Source organism: Cardiocondyla obscurior, linkage group LG12, assembly GCF_019399895.1.
Source record: "Cardiocondyla obscurior isolate alpha-2009 linkage group LG12, Cobs3.1, whole genome shotgun sequence".
NCBI lineage: Eukaryota > Metazoa > Arthropoda > Insecta > Hymenoptera > Formicidae > Cardiocondyla > Cardiocondyla obscurior.
In genome coordinates, this window is record NC_091875.1 from 3,201,415 (window position 1) to 3,223,591 (window position 22,177).

The following is a 22,177-nucleotide window of genomic DNA, read 5'->3' on the forward strand; positions in this document are numbered from 1 at the left end:
ACGCCCATTCCCTCCTCGTCGCCGGAGCCGCTCAAGGATCGGTATCCGCCAAGGAACGCAGAACGTGGTGCACGCGATCGTCGCGTTCTGACGAGGCCGCATTCTTCCCAATAACGCGATCCTGATCTTTATTTACCTCTTACTTCGCGCCGGGTGTATTCCGCGTCGCTCCGTGCCGCGAACGCCTCGGGAAAAAAGTCGATGGGAAAAAGGGCAGGCACGTTAAGTGCCGATTCGACATTTGATTCGTCAACGAACCTTCCACGTCGTTGCATTCGCGCGTAGTAAAACAGGTCGAGGGGCTTCCGCGGAGCAAGGTCCGACCTCTTTATCGCGGCGAAGTGCGGAAAACCGCCGGAAAGAATTACCGCAATTAGCGGCGAGTGCGATTCGAGGAGAGGCCGCTTCTACCATTCCGCCTTCGCCGTTTTCACCTCGTCTATTCGCGAACGTCTGTTTTCCGCGCAGTTATCTAATTCACCTATTTTTCTCGGTCAAACCTGTTCCCCCGCTCAGGCTTTACGAATAGAGCTATTCTTAGCTCGCACGGCTCGCTAAGTCAACGATCGTGCTTTGGATCAAAGCTCTAATAAAGGTATAATAAAGAGCGGAGCGAAGGATACCTCGCGGAACCAGTCCCACGCTAAAAGAAAGAAGACAGTGCTCGTCGCGACTGTCGAAAGCTCATTTCGTTCTCTTTTTCCCTTTCACGTTTCTCGCGCGGGATCTCGATTTTTTCCGCGGTGACAACGCAGGAATGTTATCTTAGCGAAGAAAAAAAAGAAACAAAAAAAAGTGAAAGAAAAAAAGAAAGAAAAAAGAAAAGAAAAAAAAGATAAGGGAAGAAAGTTAAACGTCGAGGAAGGCCCCGCTCGTGCGACTTAAACGGATATGGATCTTAAACAAGCTCGGAGCCGCGTGATTTCTCAGCTTCTTTGTACGCGACGCGATGATGTTTAATTAATTAATAAGAATCAACCAAACTGTTTTCGTCCTGCTGGTGATTGAGCGAGTTTCGCGCCCCGTCGTCGCGCCGCCGTCGCGCAGCCTCCGCGGCATCGCAGATGATAACAATGCCGGATGATTGTGTGCGAAGACTTTGGAATGGCAGCGTGTCGCCACCGACGAGTAAATAAAGGATTATTGCCGAGGGGAGCAATTGAGAGAGCGCGAGCGAGAAGCAGGCGAGAAAGAAGAGGCGCGAGGGAGAGCGAGAGAAATAATCGCGACGAGACGCGATTTATCTCTTTTTTTCTTTCAAAGATGCAATTTTGAATTTCACCGTGAAAAGCCGCCGCGGGATATCCTCTCGGCTAATCTCGCGAGCAAATGCGACCGTGACGTAACGATCTTCCCTTCGAAGTCTCGTCAGCGAGACGAGCCAGGTCGGGGACCGCGCGGAGAATCGATCCATCGTTTGACCCTTTTTTTTTTCCTCCCATGCTGGTCCCAACATCGGAACGTCGCGTTAATCCCAAAGCGATCTCGCAGCTTCGTCGTTCTTCGTCTTTTTCGCTGGAACGCCGCACCCGTCAATTAAGCGCGCGAGAGATGGATAAAAGGTCGTGTGCGCGCCGCGCGGCTCGTTAATGATACAGTTACGGCTATTATCCACTTTCGCGGGAGCGCCGCTCAATCATGGGCATTATTGCTCAACGTTACTCGGCACTTTTTCCTCACGTGCGGACAGAATTGCGTATCTCGAGATGCCGAGACGGGTTTAATTACGCTCCCGCCACGGCCGGCGACGACCGTGCCTCGCGTAACCCCGTGTCATCCGCGATTTCAATCGCGCTCCTCGACGCGGCTCTTTGCTCTTTAACGGTTCGCGAAACGCCAATCGGTCGTTCTCGAGTGCGCCTTATCGTTACCGAGAGATACCGCGGACGAGTAGCGTGTCGCGCGCGACAATGTTACGCGAACTCGCCTTTTTTCCAGCCTTCCGTTCTTTTCGCCCGGTCGTCCCCGACGGTTCGAGCAAGTGTTTGTCACGAGGAGAAATGAACAGAGCCCGACCCCGAACTCGCGGTCGAAATACCAGAAGGAACGCGAACTCCAGACGACCGCACAGCCCAAGTAGCAAGTCGCGAAAAACGTTATCCAATTAATTGACCTATTTATCGGAAACGTGATCATTTTACTTTCACCCGATGACCCGTACTTCGTTTCGTTCTCACCGCGGCTAAAAAATAGGAAACGACGGAAATTCGCGGAGGCGCGTATTTACGCGGAAGCGGTTCCGCCCGGTGTCTTGGAGCAAGCGCGGAGGTCGCTCGTTCAAATCTCCCCGTCGCCACCATGACTTTCGCCACTCAGCTGCGACGAGGAATAAACTCGCCGTGGTCCACCCCTCTCGATCTTCGTAATCGCCGCGAACGGTCATCAAGCGAATTATCGCCGTTTATCAGCGGCACTTAACGTTTTGCAAATAAAACGATGGACCGTCTCGAGCTCGCCACCGACCGTCCCTCGCAATTAAAGGAAGGGCTACCGGGAAGGAATTCCTCTTCCATCCGGGGGTGTTAAAAGATAATCGAGGTGAATGCATCGGGGGTGGCCTCTTTCAAGATTTCAATCAGCGCTTCTGTCCCAGCGCGAAAGCGGAAAAGCTCGTGACGTAAGAAGGCGGCCGAGAATGCAGCCGGATGCCACCAATTATCGCGAGAGATGCTCACGAGAATACAATAAGCGGAAAAGTTTATAAACAGGGGAGTCACCGTCTAACACCTCACTTAGCAATAACAAAGACTTTGCTGTTCGGACACGCGGGTAATGTACCCCGCAACTGGCGTGGAAAAAGTTTATACACATCTTTTACCCAACGTCCTCTGTCACTTTTCCAACGATCGGCGGCTTCGCGCCGATATTTTGCGCTCGATAAGGCCCACGAATAATTATTGCATTTCGGTGTATTCGATTAAAAAAAAAAAAAAAAAGAAATCACGCGCGCACCGTTGTGTCAAATGTCAGAAATAATTTTTGATTAGGCTTCTCAACCGGACACTCAATTTGATCGGGGATTGTTAATAAATGTCAACAAGATGCAGTTTCACTTGCAACTTTCTCAACATTTTTTTTCTTTCTCTCTCTTTTTTTCTTCTTTTTTTTCTTTTTTTTTCTTTTCTCAAACTGAACGCCGGCGCAATTTCGACGAGCTCGCACTCCCGGCACGTGCACGTGTCTTACCTCGCATCAGCTGTCAACTGTCAGAGTCACCGTCGCGTTCTCGTGGTTACACGTGGACAAACGTGGGACGCGCGTTGCTCGTTACCGCGCCGCTCCCGGAGAACACAAACTTGTCGAAATTACGGCGCGCCGGGTCCGCGCAGAGCCGCATCGTTCTCTTCCTCCGTTTACCGCGCGGGGTTCCCTAGGTCAACAAGTCGCGCGCGCACTACCGCGGTCTGCGGCGTTAAACTCTCAACCGGTGGAAGTTGAAAGCTCCTCAAGAAAACTACAAGCCGAAATAATATCAATTCGGCGTCGCGTCCGCGAAGCGAGCTGGCGAAAGTGACGTGGACCCGGTCGGGGCTTCGTCAACGTAACACCGAGATGACGCTATTTAGACTTTTTGGCACCCAAGTCCGCGCGACGTGCGATCGTAGTCGTGATTACCATGGCGCGCGAGCTCGCGCCGCGAACGAAAGCTCGCCCTCGGCCCTCCGGTGCCGCTTCGTCGTCCCGTCGTTCGCAGTAATCGCGATCAGCAAATCGCAGGCATGCCTACGTCGTCGCACTTGCTCACGCACATACGTGCACACGTACGCGTAGTGTCGCGCCGCGCACCAGTCTCTCTCTCCCCCGGACGGCCGCGACTTATCCGCGCCGAATTCTCTCTTCTCGCTCACCGCGTTCTGGTCCGGTCTGGCCTGGTCCGGTCTGGTCTACTTGCACCGATCATATGCGGTCTCTTTCACGGTACGCGCGCCGGACCCGGAAATCCGCGGAACGCCTCGCGTGCTCGTGCCACAGGTGGTAGTAGCCGTGATACGCTCGCTCTCCGATGTACGCGCGTAAAAACAGAACTGCGAGCACGCGAATACGTTGCCCGTTCGTCTTAGTGTTCTTGCAAAAAGGCTGATCGGAATGTGTTTTTTTTTTTTTCTTTTCTTTTTCTTTTCCTCGATCGATCGACGCTCGCGCACTTCTTCTCCTCCCCGAGCTCTCTATCAGAGTTAATTGTCGTTTCCGACGCGTTCAACAATATCGGAGCTTGAAGCGATCAAGTGACAAAATGCATTAAAATTTCCAACGCCCTCGTTAAATTTAATATTCTAGCTTGGTGATTAGTTTTTCTCCTTGTTTTTTTTTTTCTTTTTTTTTCCTTTGGAAGATTTGAATTATAACTTCAGTTCAAAATTGTATATTGATTGATCGCACGATAAGAAATTTAATTAAGAAATGAGACGGTGTTCGATATTAATAGAAGGCTTGAAGTAATGTGACTTGAAAAAATTGTTGACGCGACTAACTTGCCGGTATTAAAGCTTATCCCGATCTTCGAATCTTTTTAAATGCAATACAGATTCACAGAATTCACACGGAGCGACGGATATATTAAATGGCCACACTTAACATTTAAATGTAAGACTATTAATACGATATATTATTCTAATGCATTTGCGCTAGATAATCATTGAACCGATTGGCACAAACATGTGCATTAGCCGCATACATGCAAAATTTCTACAGTTAACCGCCTTGCTTGGCAAGTGTTAAATATCTGACACAATGTTATTGATTAACCTAGGTCCGCAATAATCATCTCGTGCTACAAATTTCTTACGAAATTTTTACCATTTTCCTAGGCATGTAAATTTAATCCTTCAAACTCCTGTTTGATTAAAAATATAATTTTCCACAGAGAGAAAAAATAAAATAACAAAAAGAGAAAGAGAGGAATATAAAATTAATTCTCTCGGGAGTAATCTTAAGAGGACATGTAGTTTCGAGTCTAACATTCCCAGCTAAAGCTTACAACAATTCTTTAAAGAAATCGCAGCTACTTTTTTTTTTTTTTTTTTTTTTTTCTTTCTTTTAACGCTAGGGCAAGGTATTGAGTGATGTCTTGGAAATAACTTACGGGCTTGAAGCGCATTGTCGTAACCGTCGGCGATGAACGTGAGGGCCGCGCGCGAACTTTTGGCGGAAGCGAATCAAGGAAACTGAGGTGTCGGCAAGCGGCCACTGGCTCGTCGCTGGAACTGCCACGACAACGATGACGACAGTGAATGGTATTGTGTACCAACTCGTTGGACAGCCACAGCAGCACTGATCCCAAAAAGTTCCTCGGGAACCCTCGTATTTTCCAAAAACTCCGAAAGCGTGACAGGGTTGGAGGAGGAAGAGATCTTGGACGGCAATGGAGGTGGAGGTAGAGACGGAGGTGGAAGAAGAGTGAGCAAAGGATGAAGAGGAGGAAGAGGAGGAGGAGGACAGCTAGACAGATTGAAGAAGAAGAAAGAGGGAAGAGAGAGGGCCCCAGGGAGAGGGGAACAAGCCCGCGACCCGGACGTACAAGTGAGAAGAGTGGCGCAAGACGAAGGAGGCAGCAGCCACGGAGGCCGAAGGGGAGAGATGCCGCGAGATTGCCGCGAGGAGAGAGAAGAAGAAAGAGGGAGGCGCGTATGTCCGGCGGAATTTTAATTGCGGTTAATTGCCGCATTGTTCGCTGAATCGATCGGATTTATGAATGGCCGCGATCCGTGATACCCCCTTTAAAAAAAAATAAAATAAAATAAAATAAAAAAAAAATGAAAACGGGGTAAGACGGGGGGGTCGGTCTCTCTATCTCTCGCTCGTTCTGCTTCTTCGCGGAGAAGCCGTGGGCCGACGATATCCGCTGGTCCATCTCCATCTCGTGACGTCTCTGGAGACAGATTCTCTTATCTTCTTGTTCTCTCTGTAAACGTGCCCCGTCGTCCTACGACCAGTATGGGACCCCGTTCCCCCGACATGGTTGGCTGTCGCTGATGGTGGGGCCCCATGGGATCCAGTGGGAACCCGTATGCCCGCAGTGGGGGTTCCGGATGACGGAACGGATCGCAGATGGCGTTTGAACATTCCCCGAGGAGGATGCGAGTCGCCTTCGGCCGGGGGAGATTCTCGGCATCCCGTTGCCGCGAGATGGGATGCTGTAACCACCCCCCTCTGCCTTTGCCGTTCTTGTCTTGGACAGAAATAGCCAACGGGTCACCGCGTACATCCGCCTGGCCATTTAAACTTCTCACCGTTAAACTTCCGCCATTTCTTTTGTCCTTTCTATCCGCGAATAAAGGCCTTTGCCTCTGCGCGGCTTTACCTTCACATTTCTGCTTCGTCTACGCGCTATACCGTATTTTCCATCTCTTGTATTTGCGTAATTAAAATAGGACTTTCAAAGCTGACCTCCTAACGTATCTCTTTCGCTCCAGGATCAAAGGGTTAATTACAACGGCGAAGAAATAACGAAAACGGCGGCACGTAAAAATTTTCGCCGGGGTCGGGAAGCTATCGCGGCGAACAACGTATTGTTGACCCCTTCATGTAATCAATTATCTGAGGCTGTGCCGATTAGATAAGCCGTAACAGTCATGAATAGAAAGATAACGTTATAGAAAGTGAAGCAGGACGACTCGAGGTCTATCAAGAGCGCAAATAAGGTTCTTCATTTTTTTTTTACATTATTGCTATTCAGATCTATCCGAGCTTTCATTTACCGCCGATTCTCCCCGAATCGGAGAGCCGAAATCCATTTCTTTCGAGATAGCGCCGCAAGAACGCACGGAGTGGTGCTCGAATAGATTGTATTCTGGAAATGGAGGTCTGCAGGTAATTGGCAAATGGATTTGATAGCCCTGAAACGAGTATCAATCTCAACACGTTTCTCCCGTGTATCAAGGAGCACCACATGCGCGCGTTCTCGAATAAGAACTCACGGACGCGCGCGAGACGGCATCTAATTTACGCCTTCAAATCGATCTCGCCGTCTCGGCGATGAATTTGCGCGATCATGCGTAACGGCCGTCAACCGGCTCGAACAACCGGCGTCGTGTCCACGAAGGGCGTAAACAACTCCGACAAGAGGGACTAAAGCGAGATCGGAATTTAAAGACCGAGCAAGACTTGGAAACCGGAGCAAGAGATTAGAGCAAACTGTCCTTTATACCGGGCAGAAAATAGACCTGAAGACGGCTTATCTGGACGGTCTAAAAACTGGAAGTAGCCGGTAACCATCGGCGGCGAACAAATCCGGTAATTCGGTAAGGGAAGGAGAACGCGGCCCAACGTGAGGCTTCACGAGAGGCCGAAGATGAGGACCCTCCGCGCGTCTCACGGACAGTTGCCAAATGAATTTTTATAACCGGCAGATTAATATTCATAGAAAACATCTCCGAAAGGAATATAAAAGTGGTACGATAAGGGAAGCTCGGCCGAAGGAGCCCGTGAAAGCCGGCAATTTCGGTCTCAAGCCGTTCTTCGGAGGGCTCGAGCGCTTTTACTAAGAAACGCAGTTATTCCGACTGATCCCTGAAGAATAGTTTGAGGAGGCCGAAGGGACGGTGGACTTCGGGACAGCCTCTTTCTATTTAAGGGTTAGATATTTGTCCGCCGTCGCTCGTAACAGCACGAGACCGCTGTCCGGAGTGGACGGCCGCATAGAACGGGCTAGACCGGGTCAGGGGGAAATGATGTAGCTCTATCGCGTGCATAAGAGGGCGTGAATACGTGGAATGAAACGTCGATCGGAACTCGTTTCTATTCGAATGGAATAAAACGAAGTAAAAGCGAGCGTCGAGACGGCATGGACCAATCCGCGGAGGATGTGATATACGGGGAAACGTGTACTTATTATAAAAAAATAAAAGAAAAAACAAAAGAAGAAGAAAACGGAAAAAAAAAAAACTACCGTAAAGCTGCCGGACACGAAGGTCCATCGCGTTTCTATATGACGTCACGTGCAGAGCTTATCCATGCCGTTGATCACGCTTTTACTTGAAATATCAATCAACTTTCGGTACCTTTCTTTTTGCCAGTTACTTGTCTCCTCGAGCGAATTTCGATCCGGCGCGAGGGACCGCGGGCGAATATCGGCGAGCAGGCGTGCGCGAACTTTAATCTTCGAATGCGAAACGCGCGTCAGTATTTCTTCGATTGCGTATGTCTGGCCGGAGCTAAATTTCCATAAGTAGGTACAAAAATGCGTCGCAGAACGCAAAATAACCGGCGATATTAATAAGTGACACAATCATTTTCTACGATCTAACGCGACCTCCTTTTTAAACGTTGATTCAGCCCAACCGACCGGGGAAGTTTTGCAATTGCGGATTTAATTAACCCCCTGCTTTCCCGTTAACGCCCTTTTTTTTTTTTTTTTTTTATCTCGTCTCGTTATCGCTAAATGTAATCTGATAAATTTCCCTTGCGGACTAACAAACCGTATCCGATTTCTAAGCTTATCAGAAATCATCCCTGTTTTAAATGAAAATAAAGACTTTATTGTCGCCAGAATCGTTGTCGCTTTTTCTGAAGAGCCGATTTTAATTCTTTTCAAACATTTTAATTGCTATTATTTCCTCTCCTACTCCCTGTGCGATATACTTTGTACAAACGCGCAAATTTTTCCTTAACGTAGCTGCTGATTTCTAAGCGCCGCGCTGTTAGTTCGCGCCATTAATGTAGTTGCATTAAAAAAAAAAAAAAAAAAAAAGAAAAAAAAAAGGAATGCATCTGTCGCATCATCCTGCGCCTCAAAGGGCAGCACAATGAGTTAGGTAGATTTACACAGACCTGCAGCTTTAACGAACGCGGCTATTTTTAGCTCCGAGCGTGAATAAGGACAAGGGAATCCCTTCTAGAGCGGAGAAAAAAGATAAAGTATCGGGTGTTCTGACCGAACAGATTGGCCGGTTTCGACGTGACAGCTGTAGCTGAGAATATTCTTTTACGTATACCTTGCTACAACTAATAAGACAATTTGATTTTCACGTTCAAATTAATTACGCAGCAATTACAGAAAACTATTAATATTTTCCTGACGAGCATAAAATAATTGTCAACTCTCTGCCACTTTTGAGCGAGAAGAAAGGCGGAAATTAATTCGAATTCAAAAGGATCGTCTCTAACGATGCAATTATGAAAAACAATACTCGTCCTCTCGTACAGAGGAGTAAAAAGCACACTCGGCCAAGCACACCCTGTATATACGTAAACATCTGTTCCTACGGCGCGGAATAATTGCACGCATAAATAAACCACGACGGGGCCGAGCCGTGCGTGTCTCACGTGAAGCTGCGAAAATCGTAACTTTGCTGCTCACACAATTCGGACGTCCCGAAAAAGTCGCGAGACGAAAAACACTTCCCCGCAAGGATCTCCCGTGCGTCACGCGATATTTCGCGGGGTGTCTAAAACGGCCGTATAAATATATCATTCGCGAGACCGAGCGGCAACAACTGGGCAGGGGCGCTTGGAAATTGCTCGGGACACCGAATTGTCGAGCGTCCCTCTCGTTAAAGTTACATTTCACCGTGCGGGACGCGGGCACGTCTGCGACACCCGTCTGAAAAGGCTGTTGCTAAAAATAAAAGAGGGAAAGAAAAAAGAAAGGAAAAAAGGAAAAGAAAAAAAAAGGAAAAAAAAAAACTGGTTTTCAAAGTTGGCCATGTGCGTTGCTTAACCGCGTCTAATTATCACGTTCCGTTTTGAGTCCCACGGGGCGAAAGGAAGCCTATTTCTTTTACGAAGAAGGACGTAGGTTCGGGATTTGTTGAGCGAGTCGCGTGTGAAAGAGAGATGGACCGCACTAAAACGGTTAGTTTTAGCTGCTTAAAGATCGCGCAACTAATGGGAACAGATCTGTACCTGACCTTCGCTTGGCCTTCTGTTCTATTGCGACAAATCACATTTAACTTCTCGCACCTTGGTGCTTGGAATTTTTATTATTTGCCCAATTAGTGTGCGTGCGTGCCAGTGTACTTTTCTATCGTTACGTCTTCGGGAAAGGAGACAGAAGATTATTTGACATTTCGTATTCGAACTAACGCTTCACGTAAATGAGAATAATCTTAAACAAGCAAAAAATTAACTCTTCAGCTTTGCCTTCGTTACATGTCCATCTTTCTTCTTTTCGAGGCACAAACGTCGAATACGTCTAAAAATAGAATTTACAAAACGGAGAATCGAGATCCCGAAATAATCGCGATTTAATCAAGTTCCTGTCCCCGGCCTTCAAACAAAAAAAGAAAAAAAAACACCCAAAAAAACAAAAAAAAAAGTAAAAGATGAAGACGCCTGAAGAATATATGAATATAAATAAAGTGTAACATGAAAAAGAACATAAACGAAAAAGCCAATGTACACTTGATTCATGAGTTGCCATGGAATACAATGCAATAATAAAATTTCTCGCAATAAATGAAAAAGGAAAGAGAAAACGGCCGGCACAGGTGTGCGCACGTGTACGCGTGCACGTGTATACTGCGTCGCGCCAGTAGCCTGGCTGACCAACCAGGAAGTGATCACGCGCCGATCACTCGCCGGAATTCTGTCGGTCGCGATCACACGGCGCGGTGGTTTTTTTCATTTTTTTTTTCTTTTTTCTTTTTTTTTTTATGAGAATTCTTTCTGCGTTTTCCCTTCTCCTTCTCATGTCCTTTCTCCTCTTCCTCTCTTTGCGGATCACGCCTGACCGCTAGCATTATTAAAGATGGAATTCGCCCGCACCTCTCGTTCCGGAACCGTACCTCATTCCCTACGGTTAATGTACACGATGTTTACCCGCGCAGCACATCGCGTCAGGAAGTAATGAGAACGCGAAATAAATTTGCGTAACCGCGTGCGAGTAGCGGCTGGCTTTATGGATATTTCCCGAAATTACATCGCGAAGAGTCGACTCGGGCATATATCGTCCTTTACTCGCCGCGCACCCCGTTGACGAGGACGTAGGGCAGAAGTTCCGCGAGCATATCGACGTCGGGGTCCAGGCATCGGCCGAGGCCCTCGATCACCATCACGCTGAGAATCACGTTGCTGAAAGACCCGTCGTGCTTCACCCGGTGACGGACCATCGCGGAGAATAATTCCGACACAACGGTACTCACGTTCACCTGCGGACGGACGTGCAATTATTTCTTTAAGCGGGCAAACCTCACGTTTGTTCGATTCCTCCGAGATTAAGCCCGCCCCTTTCGACGATCAAATCCCGCCGAGCTTCCTTTCGCGGCCTAACTCCCGCGGCAAACGTCTGTCTTTAAAATCGCAATGATTATCCATTAACGTCGCTGCGATACCGGGAGGAGAAACCGGCTTCGTCCGCCCTTCGCACGTGTTAATATTCGCGATCGCGCCTCGTAATTGCGCCTTGTAGACGCGTCGTCGTTCTTCAGCGCGATTCTTCGAGGCCGATTGATTTCGATGGAATCCGCGCGATCTTGAATCGCGTATCCGACAGCTCCCGCTATATAATCACGTCATTCGCATTCGCGGTGTTGTTATTATTGTATTTATTTCTTCGCGCTACGACGACTCGATGTGGCTGAAGCGCCAACGGCACTTCGCGCAACGATCCCGCGCGCTCACGGTCGTTTAAGTAATAATAAAAATAGGAAATCGATTCCGTGAAGCAATGCGAATCGACGGCGGGCGAAACGAAAAAATTAATAACAATCCGTGGGATAATATCGATCGACGGACGAAGCGGTGAATGGAAATACGCGAGGAACGACACCGTCGCTTTGGCTGCCGAGAGGATATACCTTTTACTAACGTTTCTAAACGAATTGCGAAGATGAGTCTCCACGATGTTCTTTATCGAGGATTTGAAGCCGTCTGGATCGGGAGTCGCGTACGAACTATGGTCCAGGATATGCTGTGCCACCATTTCTCCCTGCGTCACATTAATTTATTTTTTTTGTTTAAGGTAAAACTTCCGTTGGTCGGTCGAGAAACGTAAAAACGTACGAAGAACATCATAATAATCGAGCAAAATTAATTACGTGTAAAATCAAAAAATAAATGCACGAGAGAAAATTGGATACCGGAAAGGATATGCTTCGAATAAAAATAGGCGTCCCGCCTATGGTTTACGTTCCCCATTAAAATACCAAGGAAAGCATGCCTTGGTAACGAGAAGAAAAAAGAGAGAAAAAGAGAGAGAAAAAAAAAAAAAAGAAGTAGAAAAAGAAGAATTAACGTGTTCTTCTTCGGCTCTCCGTTAAGAGTTCCCCGTTAAGAAAGCTCAAGCAGGAAGCGTGCGTGAATAAAAAGTGAACGTTATCTTCCCCGGGCTTACGTTTCTCATTAACACCGAGTAAAAAACGTCCCGGAGATTTTGTCGGCAGCGATCATTCAGAGATACGACTAGGCCGCAGTCCAGTATGATCAGGCGTGGGTTATGCGCCACGTAATCGAGGGTAATGACCCGCCGAAAGGTGTTGAACAGGCTCGCCTTCGGGACGACCGCTTTTTCGACTAGAATGTTGCCCGGGTGCAGGTCGCAGTGAATAAAGTTGTCTCGAAATACCTACGGCCAGACCGCGAGCATTATTGCTTTCGATCAAAACTAGGTCTAACAGGTCGTTATGAGAAATCGGTCGGGCCTCTATAAAACCCGGCGATTACATCTGGATTTGTCTGATTTGTGACGCGGTGGTCCTTCAGGAATCCGTGTTTCGACGCAGACGGTTAAGAGTTAGTTATACTAGCCATTTTTAGGACCGCCGTGATCCCTATCTTGGCGAGCCTTCGCTGCAACGCAGCGTCGTCGTGTTCGAGATAATCGGATATCGGCGTACCCTCGTGAAAGCTCTCGACGAGTATCTCGCGATGGGTCAAGCCCGCGTAAGGACGTGGGAACGTGACGTCGTTTCTCTTCAAAAAGTTGGCCGAAAATCTCGCGAGATTGGAGGCTTCTAGCCGCATGTCGACCTTCGTATAAATCAAAATAAATCCGAGCTACGTTTTCGCTCTCTCTCTCGTTTTACAACTGCGGGCAAAAATTAATCGTGGGAAGTATACTTGGTTTTCCATTAGACGGGCGAATTCATCGACGCAATCCGTGAGGCTGAGCCAGTGCAGTTTCGGAATAAGGTACGTCGCGCACTTGGAAAGCCCGCGCATTACCGCGATGTCTCTTCTGAAGCAAATATATATTGCGTTGCTACCAAGCTAATATTTCACGGAATAGTTTTCCACGTCAATCACGTTCGATAAAAGCTAAACATTTTTCCAAGTCAACACGAGAGTTCCTGAATAATTAACGATTAAAAATAAAAAAAAGAACTTTTACGACGAATCGATAACGCCGCTGCAAGTTTTGTGCTCTCTAAAGATTAAGTTGAGATCTGCGAAATCGATCGATCCTCTCGTTGAGGTAAAAAGTTTAAACGAAACACCCGGTACTTGCAGCGCGAGTAATAAACATCCGCGGTCCGCGGCTTTCATCGGCCACGCAATTCAACGCTGCCGGGAAAGACCACTAAGAATTATCTGCACGATATTTCAAAGGGGAGGTACTTGAGTTGGCCTTTGATTCCGGGATGCAACACTTTTACCGCTACGGCTTGCAATTTCCTGGCACACGGACCGGCGGGCGCGAAGTCATCGATTTTATCGTAAATTTCGTCTGAAATAATCAATACATATCTCGTCTCGTTTCGTCATCTACGGCTATTGACAAGTTGTGCTCCGCCACTTTCGAATAAATTCAAGAGATTATACGTTATTGCGATTATGAAATCATAGAGCAGAACCTATTTTTATCCGTTTCTTTTTCTTATTACTGAACTATGTAATACTTCCTTGATATATTATATAAGTTTTTTTTTTATTCTTTTCTAAATGCGGTGCTGGCTTTTAGCAAAGCGTGACGAAGAAAGTTTGAAACTTCCATGAGAAACAAAAAAAAAGAAAGAAAAACAAAAATTCGTAGATGTTAAAAAATGGACTATTCGACAATATATTACGCTACATCTATTTTAGGCCTGTGATCGGCTTGATTTCTCTGGTTCATTTAATACTGCTATGCAAATTTATAAAAAAAGGCCCAATGTCTGCCACGTAAATGCTTCGCTCCGTGCGAAACGATAACGAAAACGACCTTGCGTTTACCACGAGCCTGCACAATTTCTATCACGGCGACAAGGGGAAAGATGAAATCGCTTTCTAGCTTACTTTCCATGAAATGCGACGTCTGAAAATTCGATGTGAACGTTGCGTTCGAGTCGACCCATGCTTTGTACACCTGCCCATCGGTTCAAAAACAATGTTAAATGCGGCGCAAGTTCGTGACGCAATTTTGTCTCTATTCTACGGTGAAATTAATTACTTAACAGCCAAATACCTGTGCGCAGCATCCGGAGCCGATCGGTCCCGCGTCGTCAAACCTCAGGAATAATTTACGCCAGGTAGATCCATACGTTTCGACGAGCAGGCGCTCTGTAAACGACCAGGGATGGGGCGTCGCGTTCCGTTGCAATTGCGAGAGTGCGTCGCAGACGTCTCGCGGGAAGATGTCCCGCCGCGTCGACACCCACTGGCCGAACTTGACGAAAATCGGGCCGAGAAACTCGATACCTGTAAAAATATGCGATTTAAGTCCAAATCGTCTCTTGCAACGAGATTCTTTTGCGCATACGAAATAAATATCCCGTTTCGCGCACCCCAAAGCAGATTTCCGCAAAATATAATACGCCGCCGTTACACGTAGCCGATAATCACTTATCGGACGCAATATATAATGTAAAATATTTAAAAAAAAAACATAAATCAAAATATATCTAAAAAAAATCGAACGTTAGCAGATTATATTCGATTTCTGCTGGCATCGTATTATCAGATTATGCCGACGAGTCTCCGCTGGCAAAATACGAGCTTCATTGCAGACGCAGTTGATACCGAAAGTATCTGTCGCTCGAATTGGTCGGCAATCGGCTAATGTATCAACGGCATTTTTGCTTATGTTGGATTTACCTTTGCGCAGAACAGTGGGAAACGAGCTCGGGTGGGTCAGGCGCGTTATCAGATACATCGCCAGCAGGCCGGTGATAACCCAGGCTACAGTTGCAAGCCTCGCCAAGACGAGCATCGTATCTCGCGCTTCCGCGAGAAAGCCGCCCTCTCGCTGCTCTACTCCCTCTTCCTTCTTGCAGACAACCTTCACCGTTCGCGGCTTGCGAATTCGCGCCCCAAGGTTATAGCCGACCAAGACCGAGACGAAATTGTACTTGATTACACCCGGCCGATTGGGATGCTCGTAATGCGTCGTCTTCGGATGCGAGCGATGTCCTCTTCCGGAACGGTGACGCCATTGATGGCGACGAAGACCCGTGAGAAAACGCTTGAGATTCGGCGACGACATCGTCGCGCCTCACGACTTCTAGCGACTCATCTTTCAAAGTTACGGTTTCCAATTGCGTCCCGCAGGCTTGATAATGGCAGGAACTACGTTTCGCGCGGAATAATCCCTTTGAAATGAGTCCTCGCTGCGGGAACGAAACGCGCGACGCGACGTACGCGGTTCGACTTGAAATGCGCGACGTATCGCGCGTCCTCTTGCGTTCGACTCGTACATCGCTTGGATAATTTCACCAATGGAGGTTAATTTACCTACTGCAAGTCCTGCCTCCAGAATGAAAATTCTGAAAAATAAATATTTATTAATTATGACTACAAAAATTGCAGCGATTAGATATGTATATAATTTTTTCTTTTTTCCTAAAAAGAAATGACTTTTTCTTGATGACGGTAACGTCGCGTCGTCCGAGCTTGCGCAGCGTCGCGCTCGCAGTGATATAAATAAATTTACAGATAAACGTGGACGTACCGCGAAATCGCGTCGCTTTCCCTTGCGGTGCAAACGAGCTAGTACGGCGAAGATATATTAAGACGAGGTGCGTTGCGCGCGACGAGGGGATGAAGCGTTAGAAGAAAATTGCCCGTTGCTCCGCTTTCGGGATACGGGTCGTATCGACTTTAATAGTCGAGTGCCAGGTGCACAAACAATGTCGTACGCTGAACGGTGCGTTGACTCGTAGAGCCGGCTTCCTCCGAATTATCCCGCGGCGATCCGGAGAACCCGGGTGCGACTATGCCTACCGTAGCGAACTCCTCGCTGACTTACGAGATTCTCATGTATCTCAACTCCTTCTACTTTGGCATGTTCGCCGTGTGTGAACTGTGCATGGGCATGTTCAAGGCCATAAACTTGCCGTCGCCGGGCGGAGGCAAGACCCTGCTGGAGTTTGCGTTGCTGTTATTCTTAATCCTTACCGAAAGCGGCAGGATTTATCTGGGAAGGAAAGGGAACCTGACCGAGCGTGGGCTGCCGATCCTCATTGGAATTATCCTGACCATTCCCAGTGCACTGGCGACGCTCTACTTCCTGCGTTTTCAGTACTATGTACTCAGATTGGAGGTGATCCTCTGCAGCATACAGTTGGTCCTGCTAGCGTCCGAGATCTTCACCGCAATTATGTGCCTTATAGCAATCTATCGACCGTCGAATCCTGTGAAATGACTGGTGTCCGCTTGTAATATTCTAGTCGTCCAATGACTCCACGTTTTACACTTGCTTAATAATTCATTCCGTGTGTCGTAAATTCGTCAAAATAAAAGTGCTTATCATTATTTTGTCACATAATAAGACTTCTTGTTGTATAAGATTATTATTATTATTATTAATATATCCGTATGTGTAAGAAATAATTCTAAGCGAAAGTATCACACTGCTTTCTCTGAAGCTTGATATCGATCTAATTCTACACGCTATCTTTGTCACAGATACTTATAAAGAATAAAGACTGGCAATCAGATTTTTATACTACGACTTATATAATCAAAAATGTTAACACTGCCGTTTGAAACTAGTCTCATATTTCAGTGGTAATTAATGTTTAAGTCCTAAAAAAAAAATTATATGTTATTATGCCTAAGTATTTCAACGCTCGACGAAATCGGTAAGACACTCGCACGTATGTTTGTTGTGTATACGCATTTATATCAAAATAAATATTTTTCAAATAAATAGTACAATACTACGCCGTAATATATGTGGCATAACACACATTCCTCCGTATAATAATATAATGCCGTTTTCTTTTTTCAAATCACATATATCAAGTACTTACCTTTCCAAATACACGCGACATACATTGACTATAAAACTTATAATAAATATTTCTCAAAGTTTATATAATCAAAACTATATCAGATATATATATATGTATATGTCATATCGATGTATACGGAAAGATTACGATAGTCTTAATTATAAATAAAAGATTACAATTTAGCGTCCACGATTACAGTCAATGTCTACTATGACAGAATATATCCTAGTCTATGACAATTACAGTAAACAGTCGATAGAACTCTAACGCTATGACAATTAAAACTGCATTTCTACCTAAATAATACAGCTCTTAATGCTTTATACTGTTCGCCACGGCTCTACGTCTTCTGATTGCACGTAATCGATTGTTGCAGTAAATTTGTAAAAATACCGAGCCGAATACTAATAGTATGCCGAATATTCCAACAACGGTAATCTCGTGACGATAGATCAAGCATGACAACAATATCGCCAGACCCTGACGAATAGTCATTATAATAACGAACGTAATTGATCCGAATTTTGAAATGGTGTAAAAAATGTACAACTGGCCACTCGCTGAGCAAATCGAAATCAGCAAACAGTCAATTATAAACCTAGGATATGTTGTCATGAAAGAAAATATCAATGGAAAACTCGATTGTTGAAATAGAGACATCGCAGTCAACATACAAGAGAACATATTAACTGCACACATCATTTGTACGCTAGTCACGCCATAATCTGTAAAAAGTGCATTCTGCCAGGTACTTGTGAAACTATCTAATAATAAGTAACCTCCCAGTAAAATAACACCGGAGAGTGTTGTAGCCCCATCTAAAGATGTTTGTCCATCAGTTATTAATCGAATGTAACTAAAATTTATTGTATATTTGATAAAACTTACCGTTTTTCTGATCAGAACTATCCAACATGAAAAGCGTCATTCCGATAGAAATAAGAATCGCGGTAACATACTCGTAATATTCATATGTCGTATGTGAAATTATTTTTCCCATTATCATAACTGGGATAATTTTGGAGGCTTTAGCGAGAACCTACGTAAAAAAAAGACATAAAATAATAATATTATTAAAGATTTGCATTATTAAATAGAGACATTAAACCGTCAAGTATATGCAATTATCATTTTTTACCTGCGATGGAAAACTGACGTATTTCAAAGCTTCATACTGACACCAACTACTCATGATATTTGATAGAGAGCAAAACGCATACTTGTACAATGGCGTCTTATGTTGTGGCTGACGTTGGACAAGTAAATATAATCCTGACATCAGAAAAGCAAGAATGCGATTTACAAACACCAAAAATTGCGAATCTTGAAATCGCGCTTTATTGCCAGAAGCGTCTTCGTATTCCTGCAAAAACAAACAAATTATCTCAAATTAATTGAGAAATTACATTGCATTCAATTATCTTGTACGAAAAAAAATTCGCGTGGCACCTGTGTCATTATCTTTTCCTGCAAATAGCCCCATGTTAAATAACTAATTTGTAATCCAAAGAAGCAATACATCAGGAGTAGAGCATCTTGAGTAAAAGTGCGCTGAATATGATTGGAAGCATTAGGATAAGTTGGCGAATCTAAGAGACCTGTTTCACAGTGTCCCACAAAGCATGAATGCACCAGTCTGGAAATACAGCCTTTCCCTGCATAAATTTTCTTAAATCAAAATATATCATAAATACCATGTAAGTGCTTTTTTTTTTTTTTTTTTTTTTTTTATTGATTCTTACCACTCCTCTGAATATATTTTGTATATCGTACATATTTGTATATAAGGCAACCTGGCAACAGCACAGTGGAATATCCCAAGAGATTCAAACATAATCGAACCACCCAGTTATATGTAGATGATTTATAGATTTCTTCTCCATTATTAGTGAATAATTTAATAATTTCACTAGTTCCAAATATGATACTGACTGAAAGTAACAGCAGCAAGCTGTAAAATAAATTCTTTTTATTATTATGCGGTTACGAAAACACGAAACTTATGCGCACAATTAAAATTAAAATATTAAGATAATATATACATATTATATTTTTTCAATTTAATAAAAATAAAACTAATTGGCATTTGGCAAAGTCGAAATTAAGAACGTACCATATCACGATGTCTCCCACAAAGTTTCCCATACTCCTGGCGAATGAGACACCCCGGCGATGATATTAATTATCCCATAACCTTCGTTAAAAACGTCCTCTCGTCTAAGCTCACGTGGGCTTAGGAACGTCTCCACTCGCTACGATTTGTTGTACACTACGAATAATTATCATTAGAATTGCGATTATTCTTATCTGCGTTCTACTCCAATGTTATCATGCAACGAGCATGGTGTTCCTAATCTCGTTTTAGGCGAGACGTACGATATGCATGGGACATGTATACATACTTGTAAGCTTCTTGCGACACGACGACACGTATCGCAGGGAGAGGGTATCGGAGCGGAGCATTCGGAGCCTTCGAAGCAGTTCGTTGTCGGTGATGTTCTTTTGCGCATGCGGCGTGCATCTAAAATCCCGATGTATCCACGAGCGGGAATCTTGACGAGCTTGGGACGCCTATTATATCTATTAGGCAAAGTAAATATAAACATATTATATTTTTTACAAATTACTAATTTAAGTAACATAGGTTTTAATATTAATATTTTTAATGGCGAAAATTTGTCGGCGTCCCCTTCAGCGTAGGGATATTAAATGTTTCAATATAATTAAACATTGTAACTCGGTTCGAAGTTTGCCTAACAGCGAGATTAGATAAGAGACGGGAATTCGTTGTACATACATACAATCATCTCGAGTTCACAGCGCCGTAAGAGTCAAGCTATCGATCGGTATACCGCAGAGACCTTTTAAATTTCCTTTTCCTTGATATTGAATTTTCAATGAACGCTTCCTCGAATTTGTGTTGCTTCGACAAGTTTCGGAGTAGCTCGAACGAATTTAGTTATTCAATGCAAGCTGGCGGTCCGCGATTTGGATTTTCATTTAAATATTTCAAGCGTGAATCTGAAAGAGAAAATTTTTTTCTTTAAATAGAAACGTTTAACGTTTATTCGCTTCTGTGTAGCCGATTGCGTTGATGGGATCGAAAATCCGAGTAATTAAACCGGTTGGCCAGAGTTATTACGTTACATCGGGAATGATAAACGAAGAGAATCTCGTGTTAAGCGGATGTATAAGTGACGCAACCAAAGAAAAATTCCACAATCGTTAGCCAATCGCGCAAAAGATTCAAAAAAGTTATTAAAAGGTTTCTTTTGCTGACGATCCGTTATTAACCACCGAGCCGATGAGTAATAATGCTCAATCGACCACGGCGTTCATTTACGAAAAGGCGTTCTTTCTCCTCGAGTAGAAGATATTCTCTCTCGCCGTCCTCGTTCGAAATGCATTAACGGTCGGCCGTTATCGGCGTTATCAGCCTCGTTACGTTTCACAAGCGTTACTTTATTGAATGGAGAATTAATGGCCCAATAATGGTACAGAAAATTAATGGATAACGCGACTCGGAGGTCGTGATATGTCGTAGAATGTCGCGAGGAGCATGCTTCCGTCTTACAAACTCGCGGCCGAATGAACCGATCGCTCGATATGAAACCGAAGTAAATAGTCGCTTTGACATTTCGAAAGAGAAAGAAAAAAAAAAAAGAGAAAAAAAAAGATTGTCGCAGCTTTGGATTCGAGCGAGCGCGTTGAATTGTCGCTCGTTCAATTCACCGTCCGTTTACCAAGGAATTCCTTTTCTCTTCTCTCGTTCCCTCCAGTCCCTCGTTTAGACACGCATAATACGCGGCCGCGACATTACGTATGCATGAACCAAAGGCCCGATTCTCGCCGTTCCACTTTTTTTTTTTTCCCCGCTTCGCGGGGAAACCTTGAAAATGGTACACCGTCCTGCCCTACTTTGGTGCGCGACTCGCGCTTCAATTTTCCGGATCGCTCTGGATTATCCCATCAACGTCGCCCATCAGCCGGGGATACAGACGTACGTGCAAAACTACTTGCGAGTAATTACATTTTTCCGACGTTAAAAATATCGTCAGAGTCGGCAATCATTTTTCTTCGCGTGCACGTCGAGCAATGAGTAACGTCGTAAAATGTCACAGCATTCTTCAGCGTCGATGCGTGCGAGGGCTTCTCACGTCAACATCTTGCGTTCAGGTGCTATACACGTATCGTGACTAATCGTGAGAAAAAAAACGAAGAAGAAAAATAGCTAATAATGATCGGTAACTGATACTTAGCTCCGCGACGCACATTGCATTGTGCGAAATTAAAAGAGCTCACTCATACCTGCAATCCTTGCATGTGAATTCCGCCTGAAAATAATAAAGCACGATGAAAGAATGTATTTTCGTATGAAATTTATTATTTACCCACTCTTACCGTCGCGTTAGATCTTGATGGAAGTTTGCCACTTTGTCGAAAAGTTTGGCATCCGATGCTGCCAAATTCCCAGCGGATCTAAACGTTCCACCCGTCAATCATGTACGTGGCAGGCGAGCGTACCTGTAAAAATATATTAATAATTATTACTTTAGAAAGTAGTGCGATTTTCAAGTTCGTGACGAGACGTCGTCGGCGAGACACGAGCCGCGCGACGTATAGAGCCGGGAGAGGATCGCGCATCTGTGACGAGGCGAACATTTATGGCGCCTGGCATCCTTCGGACTGAAAAAGAGAACGAGCGAGCGCTCTTTGTGAAAGAACTTTGCTCCCGATACCGGGAGCGCGCGTAATCACCGCCGAGGTATATCTGCCGCGATACATTAATAGACCGCCAAGGATAAGGAATCTGCGAGAGAGCGAGCGCTATCGCGAGAGCGATCCGTGTCGCGCATCGATGCAGCAACCAGCGACGCTATCGCGTTTAAAAAAGGCGCAAAGGTCGCGGCGAAGATTGCTCGTCGCGAGTTCAGCCAAGTGAAGTACGCCGCGGTCGTGCGATCGAGTAGTATCGCTAGTTTCCGATCGTGGTCCGCGCGATTAGCTTGTCGCATCGGGAAGGTTAGCGATAAAATTGCAGGAGGACGGCGGAGTAAGGCCACCGGTAATAATTAAAAAAAGCGGACGAA

At 45.3% G+C, this 22,177-nt stretch overlaps 4 protein-coding genes across 8 annotated transcripts in view; 1 reads left to right on the forward strand and 3 right to left on the reverse strand.

Moving 5' to 3' along the window:
* The window catches only part of Shd (cytochrome P450 family 24 subfamily A member shade), a 22,830-nt gene extending 6,955 nt beyond the window's left edge, over window positions 1–15,875 (reverse strand). Inside the window, exons 1-3 of one of the 2 annotated variants that reach the window (XM_070664592.1) lie at window positions 15,803–15,875; window positions 14,950–15,617; window positions 14,321–14,553 (exon numbers count right to left, since the gene is read on the reverse strand). In XM_070664592.1, coding sequence (XP_070520693.1) covers window positions 14,321–14,553; window positions 14,950–15,337 — 621 coding nt within the window. In that variant the 5' untranslated portion in view covers window positions 15,338–15,617; window positions 15,803–15,875. Of the gene's footprint in view, window positions 1–3,186; window positions 4,080–14,320; window positions 14,554–14,949; window positions 15,618–15,802 lie in introns of those variants that run through there. The other variant, XM_070664593.1, reaches the window with a different exon arrangement.
* On the reverse strand, window positions 9,689–12,192 carry LOC139107225 (uncharacterized aarF domain-containing protein kinase 2-like). The gene is made up of 2 exons (XM_070664652.1): window positions 11,747–12,192; window positions 9,689–11,087 (listed from the first exon to the last, which is right to left on the reverse strand). Exons 1-2 carry the CDS (start codon window positions 11,858–11,860, stop codon window positions 10,893–10,895), a joined length of 309 nt encoding a protein of 102 aa, XP_070520753.1. The 5' UTR covers window positions 11,861–12,192; the 3' UTR covers window positions 9,689–10,892.
* A 131-nt stretch (window positions 15,876–16,006) lies between the features above and the next one.
* Window positions 16,007–16,631, forward strand: LOC139107222 (transmembrane protein 216). The gene has a single exon (XM_070664648.1). It carries the CDS (start codon window positions 16,067–16,069, stop codon window positions 16,493–16,495), a length of 429 nt encoding a protein of 142 aa, XP_070520749.1. The 5' UTR covers window positions 16,007–16,066; the 3' UTR covers window positions 16,496–16,631.
* A 768-nt stretch (window positions 16,632–17,399) lies between these two features.
* LOC139107201 (adenosine 3'-phospho 5'-phosphosulfate transporter 1) lies at window positions 17,400–22,074 on the reverse strand. 4 transcript variants are annotated; one of them, XM_070664611.1, is made up of 11 exons: window positions 21,489–22,074; window positions 21,396–21,421; window positions 21,118–21,283; window positions 19,889–20,108; window positions 19,490–19,667; window positions 19,201–19,356; window positions 18,830–19,038; window positions 18,537–18,742; window positions 18,226–18,450; window positions 17,976–18,126; window positions 17,400–17,905 (listed from the first exon to the last, which is right to left on the reverse strand). In XM_070664611.1, exons 6-11 carry the CDS (start codon window positions 19,230–19,232, stop codon window positions 17,400–17,402), a joined length of 1,329 nt encoding a protein of 442 aa, XP_070520712.1. In that variant the 5' UTR covers window positions 19,233–19,356; window positions 19,490–19,667; window positions 19,889–20,108; window positions 21,118–21,283; window positions 21,396–21,421; window positions 21,489–22,074. The 4 variants fall into 4 exon arrangements, with proteins under 4 accessions (XP_070520712.1, XP_070520710.1, XP_070520711.1 ...); XM_070664609.1 differs by having other exon boundaries at window positions 19,885–20,108; XM_070664610.1 differs by having other exon boundaries at window positions 19,885–20,108; window positions 21,118–21,421.
* Window positions 22,075–22,177: the final 103 nt, after the last annotated feature.

Bases quoted from the DNA above. Each gene is read 5' to 3' on its own strand.
- LOC139107225 (XM_070664652.1), bottom strand. From the start codon at position 11,860: ATGGTGGCACAGCATATCCTGGACCATAGTTCGTACGCGACTCCCGAT. The intron at 11,088-11,746 runs GTTAGTAAAAGG...GTCCGTCCGCAG, and splicing joins TTCGCAATTCGTTTAGAAAC to GTGAACGTGAGTACCGTTGT.
- LOC139107222 (XM_070664648.1), top strand. From the start codon at position 16,067: ATGCCTACCGTAGCGAACTCCTCGCTGACTTACGAGATTCTCATGTAT.
- LOC139107201 (XM_070664611.1), bottom strand. From the start codon at position 19,232: ATGGGAAACTTTGTGGGAGACATCGTGATATG. The intron at 18,743-18,829 runs GTAAGAATCAAT...AAATTTATGCAG, and splicing joins AAAATATATTCAGAGGAGTG to GGAAAGGCTGTATTTCCAGA. The intron at 18,451-18,536 runs GTGCCACGCGAA...TTGTTTTTGCAG, and splicing joins AGGAAAAGATAATGACACAG to GAATACGAAGACGCTTCTGG.